The sequence below is a fragment of the Salvia splendens genome, chromosome 20, assembly GCF_004379255.2.
Source record: "Salvia splendens isolate huo1 chromosome 20, SspV2, whole genome shotgun sequence".
NCBI lineage: Eukaryota > Viridiplantae > Streptophyta > Magnoliopsida > Lamiales > Lamiaceae > Salvia > Salvia splendens.
This window is the reverse complement of record NC_056051.1, coordinates 11,689,722-11,702,824: the sequence shown is the minus strand read 5'-3', so window position 1 is coordinate 11,702,824 and position 13,103 is coordinate 11,689,722. Positions and strand designations below refer to the sequence as shown.

Below are 13,103 nucleotides of genomic sequence, written 5' to 3'. Positions count from 1 at the left end.
AGATGACTCGCTACTTCTCCACGTGAAAGATGTTGAGTATTCGACCACAAATTTTTTGACTGGTTCTCGAACTGTATTCCGATATCAGTGTGGGGTCTGTGGGCTGATCTCACCAGGATACTAGGACGTAAATAAAGAAGACAGAAATTCCTCACGGGGTAGGAGATAGAGAGAAAAATCATCCCCTTCTAGAGATAGGAGAGGGACAAAAATTTTGAATAAAATTGAGTGTATTTTCTGTCTCCTTTATTCTCCTATTTATAGTATTAAGTTAAATATTGGTCACAGTCAGGGATCTATGGAAGGTTTTTTGGATATGGTCTCCCACAATTAGCTTTTTACTAATTAAATTGAACCCACAATTTAATATAAGCTTATATTGGAATATTATTATCAGCTACTACAGTAGTAATATTGCACTGCTCATCCAAATCCGAAATTACAAGTAATCTGAGTTTCCGTTTAGTTTATTATTCATTTCCCCCGGTTAAGATATAAATGTCCATTAATTAATTAGTGTCTGCTATAGACTTAATTAATTAACATGTTTCATTCCAAGAGAGGACTTAGCAAGAAACATTTATTTATTATTCATAGAATAATTAAATTCCAACTAGTTAGGTTCTGAATAATAAAACCTTGTTTCGAGCTCCTCTTGAGGACATTATCAAACGAGACTCACCTCGCGCACGATTCAATATAATAGCAATCCTAGCATCGCTAGATATTAATCACCACTACCCTATATATCAGGATTATTGGGTTTGCAAAAAACCCGCACAATTTGATAAGTCAAAATAATGCATAATCAATACCGTATGCTCAATGCTAACATATATTGATTAAGAAATAATATTTATCAAGACCTCGTCTTTCAGTAGATAGCATAAAGACACGTCTCGTTGTTAGATCCGTTCAGTGCTGTACCACTAATGTCATCTTATTTCAGTAAAGCTTAGAAATATGCGGACTGACAATGCAACATTTCATGATAGGTAGTCTAAACCTATTTGGCTTGTTAAATTCTTCTTTTTATTTGTTCAGAACTGACTGTGTTACCTTAAAGTGGACGCCGCCCACAACCGGTCTACTAAAACAAAGATTTAGACTTTGTTAAGTTTCTTATGCATTTAAATATGTAATCAAACATTAAAGGTAAAACATAACAACATTATGATAAAATAATTTATTTGATTCATTGGAAAATAAAATAAGAGTTTTTACAGTATTTAATCATTCGAAAGGTGATTTCTAGTACATAAACTTCGTTCCATTTCTTCACATATTTCTCAAAGCTGTTACAAATACCACCTCATGTGAAAGAAATGAATTATGTCCATTAATGTACTAAAAAGTGTGGGCCGTTATTTATTTCGAGGGATCTGGAGATATATCACATGCACACTGAACACAATTAATGCATAGAAATAAACTCAATTCTATCCATATCTAATACACCGAACCGACCCTTAACCACCTCTTGGGTAGATTTGGAACCACTGCATTTCTAATGAACAGTGTTGCCCGCTTTGCAAAACTCGGGCCAACAAGAAATTAATAATTGCATACTATAGGAGAAGCTCATATATTGTCATTTCTAATAAAGCAAACACGCCCTAGAGTCAAATATGATATTTTCTCGAACTATTAGGATGATGTCAAAATAATAAACTTTACATAATGTATTAATTTCCAAAATTTTGACATTTTAACTAGACAAAAGTCTAAAATTGGTTGTGTACATCTACTTTAATATAATTGGTCATATAATCAAATGTGCTAGCTTTGGATTCTAAAAATTATGGCTAATAGCCAAAAAAAAGTACATCAATTATTGGCCAATTTAGGTTCTTACCACATATTTTAAATATGGTAAAATATACACCAACTTTTTACTTATACTAGTAAATTTCACATAAAATTCAGTTTCATCCAAATTTAATCCTACGTGGTGCACCAAGAAGTCTATGCCATCTAATCCTCGATTCTCTTAAACGATGTAGTTTATAGGACAAACTTATAATAATATTAACAAATACACAAACTTTAAAATACATAATAAGAGCATTAGCAATGGGTGGCCATTCTCTCGGGATCGGCATGGAGATCAGCCACCATTGCAGAGAAAGGGCCGATAATTGGCCTTCAGACGCTTCCCCCAAATGGCCGTTGGAACGGCATGGCTGATGGAAAGGGGCCGATGATCGGCCGTCGATCTTGCGCCATTGTGGCTGATAGGCCGATCATCGACCATTTTTTTGCTGAGAGATAAAGTGAGATAGAGGAAGAAGAAATAGGCTGGAGGAGGAAGAAGAAGAAGAGTTGGCTGGTTGAGAAAGAATGAGAAAATATAACCTTAATTTGTATACTATAGATTGGGCTTACTAGTGGGCCAATAATTTTATTAAATAAATGGACTATAGATTGGAGATGCCTAATTTAAGTTTTCATCTAAATAATTAATAAGTCGTTATATATTTGGGATTAATTAAAATTTATTTCATGTATTACATTATTTTTACATTTTAATTTAATTATTGTGATAAAATATTAAATATAGGAGTGCAAAAATATTAAACAAAATAATGAGAAATATAAAGTGGGACATGAAATAGCAAAATACCATTAGAGCATCCACAATGGCGCCTAGCGCACCGCCTAGCCGAGCGCGGTCGCTAGGCGAACCATTGCAGGAGCCGAAAACTGCCGAGCGGTTTTTCGGAAATGAATTTCGCCTAGCGCTAGGCGGTCAAAATCCGCTGGGCGATCCGCTCGGCGCCATTGCAGCGCCCGGATCGCGCAGCGCATAGCCCAGCGGTTTTTTTTTTAAATTTTCGAAACACTATATATACGCGATTTGCACTTCATTTTCATTCGCACCACTTGTATTAACGAGTACTCTCTCTATCTTAATTTCTGTACAAGATCAACACCGAGAAATGAGTAACGCGGGTGGTAGTAGTGGAGGTAGTGGGGGGACGCTGAGGAGTACGAACGTCGAATGGCCGAAGCGTTTGAGGCATATACCAACCCGGGATAGACCAATGGATGCAAAGAGCCTTGCAGCCGGCGGTACCTCGACCTCTGCCAGTTGTCCATCGCCGACAAGCGATTGATCGTGATCACGTAGCTGCACATCAGCGCCTATACGAAGACTACTTCGCAGAGGAGTCGCGGTTCAACGCCAACCTTTTCAGGCGTCGTTTTAGGATAGCAGAGCCCTGTTTATGCGTATTGTTAACGCCTTGGAGCAGCGATATATGTATTTCCGCTTCAGGCACGATGCGGCTGGCAAACCCGGCCACACACCTATTCAAAAGTGCACTGCGGCAATCCGGCAGTTGGCCTACGGAGGCGCGGCAGACATGTGGGACGAGTACCTCCACATCGGTGAGACGACTTCCCTGGAATGTATGAAGTATTTCTGTGATGGCGTGATTGAAATATTTAGTGATCAGTACCTTCGAATGTCACGCCCGCATTTTCTAAGGATAGAAAACACGGTTGATCGCGACTAGGGGAGGATTAGAGAAGCGGGGAAGAAAGGGGGAAATCAACACAACTCAACCATAGCTCGAAACAAATGGGAATAGCTCGAATAAAATCAGAGTATCTCAACAATCAACATTCAACAACTCAAAAATGAATACTATCTCAACGATACAAGAACTCAAAAGAAAGACAACTACTTAGCGGAAGCATTTGATAGAAGGAATATGCCACGTGTGAAGACATGACACATTCTACACACTTAAATTTCTTCAACGGTCTTGCTCAACACCCACCGCACCCGTCACGCTCAACCTGCAATTTTTAAAAAGAAAAGCAGGGCTGAGTACTTGATGCACTCAGTGGACTCATGCCGAAAACATTTTATAAAAGTATTTATCATGCCACCATTGAGTGACCTTGGGGTTTTAACTTTAGAAATCACCCAAGACACTAAAATCATTTCCATCGTAAAACTCGTGACTGCAGTCATTTTCCCATAGATGTCTACCATATCTGATCCATTGATGACAAGGAACGTGGCCACATTCCAAGTCACTAGACCGGCCGACCCAAGAGACGGCTCATGATCTCCATAGGTGTACACTAGCCTGAATAGGGACGCACTCCCTAGACAGACCCGAATTCGATTATCCATTGATGGCAAAAGCCACATCAGATAGGTTCCATAGAATAAAACAAAACACGGCATGACAAATATTCACAATATTTTCACATAAAAAATATACTTAGGGCATAGCCATTATTTAAAAAGAAAGCCCACCTCGCTTGCTTATACCACACAATCACGACTTTACGCAACCTTTTACTCTTGGTACCCTCGTACGTGCAACAACCCTTGTCAATATCACCACACAATCAGGTTTTCCATTATTACAATTATCATGCATGTCCTATCGTTCCTTTCATCGTTTTCTTAGATTGTCCATTCCCGAACGTTCATCAACATAAGGAAAAACATGCCATAGTACTTCTCAACATGTTACACATAATCATGCCATAGGATACCTTCTTAAATCATACATGCATCATATAATTTATTAAAACTTAGCAACAAGTGATATTTTCACCTAACAACAAAACTGGCAGAATTGCGCGGTTGGTTTGTAAAAATCATTTAAAATTCATCCGGTCTCCGTTGGGGCTGAAACTTTTCCACAATACAGTAGACACATAAAATATCATTCAATTAAAATTTCACATCAAAATAATCTTTTTAGGTCGGTCAAATCGAAAACGTAACTCCCTGGTCGAGAAAAATAATTTCTGGCAGAACTGCGCAGTCAACTTCAAAAATTCACCAAAATACATCTTTCATCCAAATAGGTTGAAATTCACACACCGCATAGAAGACACCTTAAGGTTTACTCAGAAAAAAGAATCGTATAAAAAGGAGTTCGTTTGGTCAGTCAAACATCCGTCGGAACCTACTGTCCGAATACTACAGATTTCATGCTCCAAAATTCGAGTTTTCCTAAATGAATGCAAGGAAATCAAGGCTGGAAATTGATCAGTGATTACCTTCTTAGGCGGCAGAAAACTCTCTTCTCCAACTCTGTTCTTTCTCTAAATTTTAGTTCCTGGTTTTTCTTGGTATTGAATTTATGTGTAGAAAGATCGTGGGATTGATTGGATATATATAGGCAAAACTGATAGATATTGATGGATTTGGTGGTTGGAGAGATTTTAGGGAGTATAGATATGGGGAAATCGTTTGGTGATATGGTTTAGAGAAATATATTTGACCAAGTCAACTAGGAAAAGATTTAATTAGATTTATTTGACTTTTTTTTGGTGATATATGTATTTCCGCTTCAGGCACGATTCGGCTGGCATACCCGGCCACACACCAATTCAAAAGTGCACTGCGACAATCCGACAGTTGGCCTACGGAGGCGCGGCAGACATGTGGGACGAGTACCTCCACATCGGTGAGACGACTTCCCTGGAATGTATGAAGTATTTCTGTGATGGCGTGATTGAAATATTTAGTGATCAGTACCTTCGAAGCCCTACCCCCTAAGACTGTCAGGATCTGATGTAGATGCACGGGGAGAAGCATGGGTTCCCAAGAATGTTAGGCAGCATAGACTGTATGCATTGGGAGTGGAAGAACTGTCCCACTTCCTGGAAGGGGTTCTACACGACCGGCTATAAGGGAAAGAATCCCACGATGATCCTCGAGGCCGTAGCTGATTACCGGCTGTGGATTTGGCATGCGTATTTTGGGATAGCCGGGTCGAACAACGATCTCAACGTCCTCAACTCGTCGCCCCTTTTCAACAAGCAGTGCCAGGGCATCGGGCCGGCCATCAGTTTTGTCGCCAACGGCAACCGGCATGATATGTGCTACTACTTGGCCGATGGGATATACCCTAGGTGGCCCGTGTTTGTGAAGACGATCCGATGCGCTTCAGATGAGAGGAAGGCCTACTTTGCGGCACGGCAGGAGTCGGCGCGCAAGGACGTGGAGCGCGCATTTGGTGTGCTCCAGTCTCGATGGGCGGCGGTTAGGGGTCCAACACGTTTGTGGCATGTCGACTGCATTGCTGATATAATGTACGCTTGTATTATCATGCACAACATGATTGTCGAAGATGAAGGTGTACAACTGACGGATTGGGCCAACGACGATAATGAAGCCGGTCCAAGCCACGGCGTGGCCGTCCCCAACGCACGGAGTGGGGTACCTCACGATGAAGTCGGCCTCCTCCAAGCACATGCCGACATGCGCCAAACGGAAGCTCATATTCGACTCCAAAAGGATTTAATTGAAGAGTTATGGTCGCGGAGGACTACTCGGAGTTAGTTTTTTTTATTTATGTAATTTTTTAAAATGTAATTTTTTTAAAATTTAAATAAAATTGTTGCATTTTCCCGTATCTGTGGCGTAAATTTAATTCCGTATTTTGTGTGATTGTTCATTATTTGTTTTATATAATTTTGAGTGATGTGGCTGGGCTATGGCTGAGCTATTTGCTTGTTTTGATGATGTGACAGGAGGATTTTTAGTGCTGATGATGTGGTAGGAGGAGTTTGTGGCTAGGCTATGGCTGGGCGAAAACCACGGTGGATGCTCTTACAAGGAGATATGTGGTTGGATAAAACAGAGGCATGGAAATAATAGAAAAAAGGACCCTTTGGAAAATTAATTATTCCTAAGAGAGTTTAATCTGGAAGGCAGGTTACTGATTATATTTATGAAGGATAAATAAAAGACTTGGCAGTTGTGCTTGGTCACCACGTAGTGTAGTGCGTGGCCATCAAGTATATGGAGCAGTATTTCTTATGCTATAAATCATTGCCGCTTTCAACTCTCTCAATTCTGAAAGTGAATCATCCTTCAATTTGTTTCATTCCTCAAATACAATATACAATCATGGCCGCCGCTCTTCTCGTCGGACCACCTGAAATCTATCACCACTCTTCCAAATCCACCACCACTGGCGATGCATTCATTGATCTCATGGTTGCACATTTTAACACAACACTCCCGCCGTTAGGCCTCACGGAAAACCTCTCTCCCACGTTTCTCTCCACCCGAAACCCCTGCTTGGATTTCTTCTTCCACATCGTCCCCGACACGCCTCCCCAATCACTCACCCATCTCCTCAAGCTCGCCTGGGATCAGGATCCGCTCAAGGCTCTCAAGCTCGTCTGCAACCTCCGCGGAGTCAGAGGCACCGGCAAATCCGATAAAGAGGGTTTCTACACCGCCGCCCTCTGGCTGCACCACAACCACCCCAAAACCCTCGCTTCCAACGCTGCTTCCTTCGCTCATTTCGGATATTACAAGGATTTGCTCGAGATCCTCTTCCGCCTCCTCGAAGGGCCTGAGGCACGCCAATTGGCCAAACAGATTGGAGACCTCTGGAAATCATCTCAATCAAAGAATCCGAATGGAAAGAGGAGAAGAGGCATCGGTTACACGGCTGAGTTCAACAGATTGAACAAATCCACGCCTGAAGAGAAGAGGATCGAGAGAGCGAAGAGAGTGGTGGAGAGATTCAATCACGACGCCAATTTCAAGTTCCTGCACGACTGCGTTTCCGATCTCTTCGCGCAGCAGTTGAGATCGGATATGGAGATGTTGAAATTGGGGAAATTGAACAGAATCAGCCTCGCCGCGAAATGGTGCCCCTCTCTGGACTCTTCATTCGACAGAATAACTCTGCTGTGTGAGACCGTAGCGAAGAAGGTGTTTCCGAGGGCGGAATTCGCAGAGTACGAAGGCGTGGAGGAGGCGCATTACGCGTATCGGGTGAGGGATCGTCTGAGGAAGGAGGTGCTGGTTCCACTGCGCAAGGCGTTGGAGCTGCCGGAGGTTTACATCGGCGCCAACCAATGGGGGGCTCTGCCCTACAACAGAGTCGCCTCTGTGGCCATGAAAACATACAAGCCTCTCTTCTTCAAGCACGATGAACAGAGGTTCAATGAGTATCTCGATAAAGTGAAGTCCGGCAAAGCCACGATCGCCGCCGGCGCATTGCTCCCTCACCAGTTAATCGAGTCCCTGAACGATGAGCACGGCGGAGAAGTGGCAGAGCTGCAGTGGAGGAGAATGGTGGATGACATGGGTAGAATTGGGAAATTGAGCAATTGCCTTGCGGTGTGTGACGTCTCCGGGAGCATGTCCGGGATTCCGATGGAGGTGTCGGTGGCGCTAGGGGTGCTGGTGTCGGAGCTGAGCGAGGAACCGTGGAAGGGGAAGGTGATCACATTCAGCGAAAATCCGAAGCTTCAGAAAGTGGAAGGGGAGAGCTTGAAATCGAAGACGGAGTTTGTGGAACGTATGGAATGGGGAATGAACACTGATTTCCAGAAGGTGTTTGATGTGATACTTGAAGTGGCGGTGAAAGGGAAGCTGAAGGCGGAGGAGATGATAAAGAGGCTGTTTGTGTTCAGTGATATGGAATTCGATCAGGCTTCATCCAATCCATGGGAGACGGATTATGAGGTGATTGTGAGGAAGTATAAAGAGAAGGGATATGGAGAGTGTGTGCCGGAGATTGTGTTTTGGAATCTGCGGGATTCGAGAGCGACGCCGGTGCCGGCCAACCAGAAAGGGGTGGCGCTTGTGAGCGGATTCTCCAAGAATCTCATGAAAATATTTCTGGAAAAAGGTGGAGTGATGGATCCAGTGGCGGTGATGGAAGCTGCCATTTCTGGGAAAGAATATGACAAGCTGGTTGTGCTGGATTGATGCTTCTATTCTAACACTTTTGAGTTTCAAATATGTACATATAAATAACTTTGTTATTAATCAATACTCTTTCTTTCTCTCTGCCTATTTTAATGGATTTGAATTTAATCCTTTAAATTTTATTACTACCTAAAAATATAAACAAAAATACAATCATAAATTCAAAATCATTAAGGTAACTCTAATTCAGTAATGTTGTATATTAATGAATTAAAATTCTAATGGAAAGGCAACTACCCTTTGACCACATAATCATAAATTCATTATCTGTATATTAATTAAATGAAATGTCAACCGGAAAGACAACTACCATCTGACCATGTGGAAGTTTGTGTTAGAAGTTTATATTATAAGGCATGATTTATTTTTTGTTTATGCTTTAATAACTAATAATTCTATTTCAAGCCATGGGTTGTGACTTGATTATGTATTTTGCAGTTTAGCTCTATCTATTTTTCGAGCCATATACGAGCCTCTAGACAAGCAAAAATATGTGATTGTTGTTCATATTTTCTTGTCCAAAATTCTAGTCTTGTTTGATTTTGGGTCTCTGGTTCAATTTATGGTGGTGTTCAATTTTGAATCACTGCATTTTGTTAACTTTTGTTGGAAAGTAGGTCACTGTCTTAGTTCATCATTTGTTTATCTATTATTATTTTCAGTTTTGTATCCACGTGTATTGTTAATATGATGCAGCAAATTTATTAAATGAAAGCTAGGAAATTTTTGTACAACTTTTTATCTGCGTCAAGATAATTGACTTTTCTGTATTTTAAGTCCTCTACAATAGAAATTATATAAAGAGTGAGCTACATAAATATATTCTGAAATTTCTCGGGAGATAAATATCATGGAACTTCATGGGAGTACATCTACATATGAAGAGTATTTTCACTTTTTCATTCATTTTTTCTTGGATGAAACGAAGGAAATCTCTGTTCTTTGTTCATTCCTATATTCCCCCACTTGCTGTGAGGTGACAAGAATTGATTTTTTGGTTAGTCCATCCAAATTATTCCATATAGTTGGGTGAAATTGAATTGGAATTTAACTATAATTCAATTTCAAATAATTTATTCAGTAAAATGACGTAATTGATGCGGAATTTAATTTGAAGAAATTATATGCAGTGTGTGTGATACGAGCTTTTCCCGTATCTAAGAGAGGCACTGATTCGCATAGATAAAAGGTCCGTTCGCGGAGGAGATCTCCGTCGAGCAACCAGTTTCCGCCGCTAGGGTTAACAAACGGAAGGAAACTTGAGCAAAAAGAAAATAACGTAAAGTAGGTAAATTCTGATTTCTTGATTAATTGATCTCAAAGAAAGAATACCTATTTATATTAACTAAGGACCATAAGGTTGGTTCGACTCTACGACCCGGGAAAGAACCAACAAAGAAAACTCAAAACAGTTGATAAGGCCTATTTCATGCATCGGTTTAGGGGTAAAATGTATGCTACTTGATCAGTTTATCGCGCAAAGCGAATGTTAATTGTGCAGGAATGCCGCTTGACCAAGGGCAACAAGGCCAAGCTGATCAAGCTGGTACAGAAGGCGAAAAGGCCAAAAACCGGGTGGGTTGATCAAGGGAGTAATCAAGCAGTTAGCTGGGGGACCACTTCGTTCTAGAAGAAAGACACGTGAGGCTGATCCACTCGGTTCGGTTATCTTCCATATAGCTTGATCCAATCATCGCGCCGTTGCCGGGGACAACATGGTGTTATTACATGGATGTGTTTAGTGCATAGGTGTAAATAGTTTTATTTCCTTCTTTTCTAATTTGTTTTACTTTCCTTTTATGAGAAGGTACCATCGCGGAGGATATTGGAATCATCCTCTCATATACAGAGATACAAACGCTCATTGGCGAGTCCAGGAAGTCGGTGTTGTTACCACACCCATTACAGAGCCGCATTAGAAGCAGCAGCCGCAGAACAACTGACCAGTGAGGAGGAAGGAGAACAACCCACGCCACCTAAACCACCACCATTTGAACAAACAGAAACAGATATGGCCCTCGTCGACAATGATTCAAGAATTGGCTCCCTACATGCCCACGATGAGAAGGAGCCCACCCATGCCATCGCTATTACTCCAGGAATGCGGACGATCGCGATCAAATCAAGGGTGTTAGCCGTATTGTCAAATTTTTATGGTCTCTCGAAGGAGTGTCCTTACGCCTTTCTGGAAGAATTTTGCAGATATTGTGATATTCAGCCCATGCCGGCTGGATCCACATCCGAAGATTATAGGCTCAAGGCTATACCCTTCGTCTTGAAGGGCGACGCAGGAGTCTGGCTGTCGAGGTTGCCAGAGGGATCAATCAGAACATGGGCCGAGTTTCACATGATATTCTTAGACCGCTTCTTCCCAACGTCGAAGACGAGCGCCCTGAAGAGAGAGATCACAGAGGCGAGACAAGAGTATGATGAACCTCTGGGCCAATACTGGGACAGATTCCTGGGACTACTTCAAGCATGCCCCAACCACAAGATGGGAGATCGTGAGGTCTATTCAACCTTCTATGGCGGACTTACGGTGGACAGCAAGAACGATCTCAACCTAGCAACCGAAGGGGATTTCTCAAAAACCCCATTCAGTCAAGCGAAGAGTATTCTGGAGAGGCTAATCGAAGTGAAGAGATCGTATGGGACCTCCCGCAGCCAATACAGACGAGGGGCTGCCCAATTGGCCCGCTCGAAATCAAGAGAGACCGAACAACAGATGGAACATAATGTCAGGTGGACCACAAGGCAGTTGATCAAGCGGTCATCAAGGGAACTGGTCCAGTGGAGGACAGCCTAACTGGTCAAGCAGACAGCAGGAGGGAAACTGGGGCTACAGACATCAAGGCCCCCAGTCAAGCAACCAGGGGAGACAACCGAACAACCAGGTGGTTAGCTATGTTCCACCGCATCAAAGAGGTAACCAACAACATAACCAGCCATAATACCAGCCAGAGCACCGTCCGACTACGCTCAGCCAAACCATGGTGGGGGCATCAAACCAAAGATATAACCGGCACCCCAATGAAGGCCCAGGAGAAATGATGGTTCCGCACCAACCTAATGATGCGATGCGAGAAATTCAGGAGGCTCAGAATGAGCACAGGGCAGCGCTGGACATGCTTACGAAGCAACTATCTCAAGTTGCCATGTCGCTGGGAGAGCTGAGAGGATATGAAGGGAAAATCCCTGCTACTGTGCAACAACCTGGGCGTGAGAACATAAGTGAAGTCTCCCTGAGGTCAAGGAAAGTATACCAGAGCCCTAGCCCACCTACGGTGTCCCCATTGTCTATGCCTGGACAGAGCCACCAAGAAGAAGGAGAGTCTAGTGGAGCTGATCAAGCCAAATGAAGAGATAAAGGGAAAACGAAAGTAGGCGGCGAGACCTCGAGAGAAAGTCAAGGAGAAGAAGCCGAGAAGGTCAAGCTGTACCCATACCGCGGAATGGTGACCAGGAAGAAAGACGCCACAATCGATGTGGCCAGTATGTTCAAAGACGTGGAAGTCAAGGTGCCACTCCTGACGGCGTTAAAGATGCCCCCGATAGCAAGTTTATCAAGGACTACCTGGCTGGGAAGTCAATGAAGACGGGAGAATAATCATAGAAGAAAATGTCTCTGCAGTAATCCAGCGGAGCGACCTCCCCTCAAAGAAGACCGACCCAGGGATGTTCACACTCCCGATTTCAATTGGGGATATTCAAGTGGAGCACTCCATGTGCGATTTAGGGGCATCTATCAACGTTCTGCGGTATGATATTTATAAAAAAACTAGGGGAGGCTAAGCTGGTCGATACCGACATCGTGACACAGCTAACCGACAGAGCTTGCATTCACCCGGAGGGAATTCTGGAAGATGTAATCGTGAAGGTGAACAATTTTCTGTACCCAGCCGACTTCTTCGTCATCAAGATGACAGAGCCAGCAGCGAAGGAGTCCAGCGGAGTTTTGTTGGGAAGACCATTCTCGTCGACGACCAGCACTATAATCGACGTCCCTAATGGGACGATCAGTTTGGATTTCAACGGAGAACAGTTTACGTTCAACATCGACGAAGCAATGAAGAGGCCGGCAGACAGTGAAAATGTGCATTCAGTGGATGTGACTGAGCCGCTGGTGCAGGAGTATCTGGAAGAGGAGTTCTTACAAAGGCAGTTCACAGACTCCGCCGCGGACGAGGAAGTTGAAAGAGAATTTGCCAAATGGTATGAAGCCATGAACGTTGGTGAAATGGATGATCAAGCCATCGCAAAAGCGGTGATGGATTTTTCGAGCGGCCGCGACCAGCTGGGTCAAGTGAGAAAGCTCAAGTGTCTAGCCTCGAGAAGCTGCCTGATCAAGGCAAGCCACTGAGAAGAGAAACAGAAGAGAATCTTCTGCCTA

The 13,103-nt window shown here is 42.9% G+C and overlaps 1 protein-coding gene across 1 annotated transcript; it reads left to right on the top strand.

The window, feature by feature from the left end:
- Nucleotides 1-6,884: 6,884 nt before the first annotated feature.
- On the top strand, nucleotides 6,885-8,800 carry LOC121780714. Its single transcript, XM_042178348.1, has one exon. It carries the CDS (start codon nucleotides 6,890-6,892, stop codon nucleotides 8,711-8,713), a length of 1,824 nt encoding a protein of 607 aa, XP_042034282.1. The 5' UTR covers nucleotides 6,885-6,889; the 3' UTR covers nucleotides 8,714-8,800.
- Nucleotides 8,801-13,103: the final 4,303 nt, after the last annotated feature.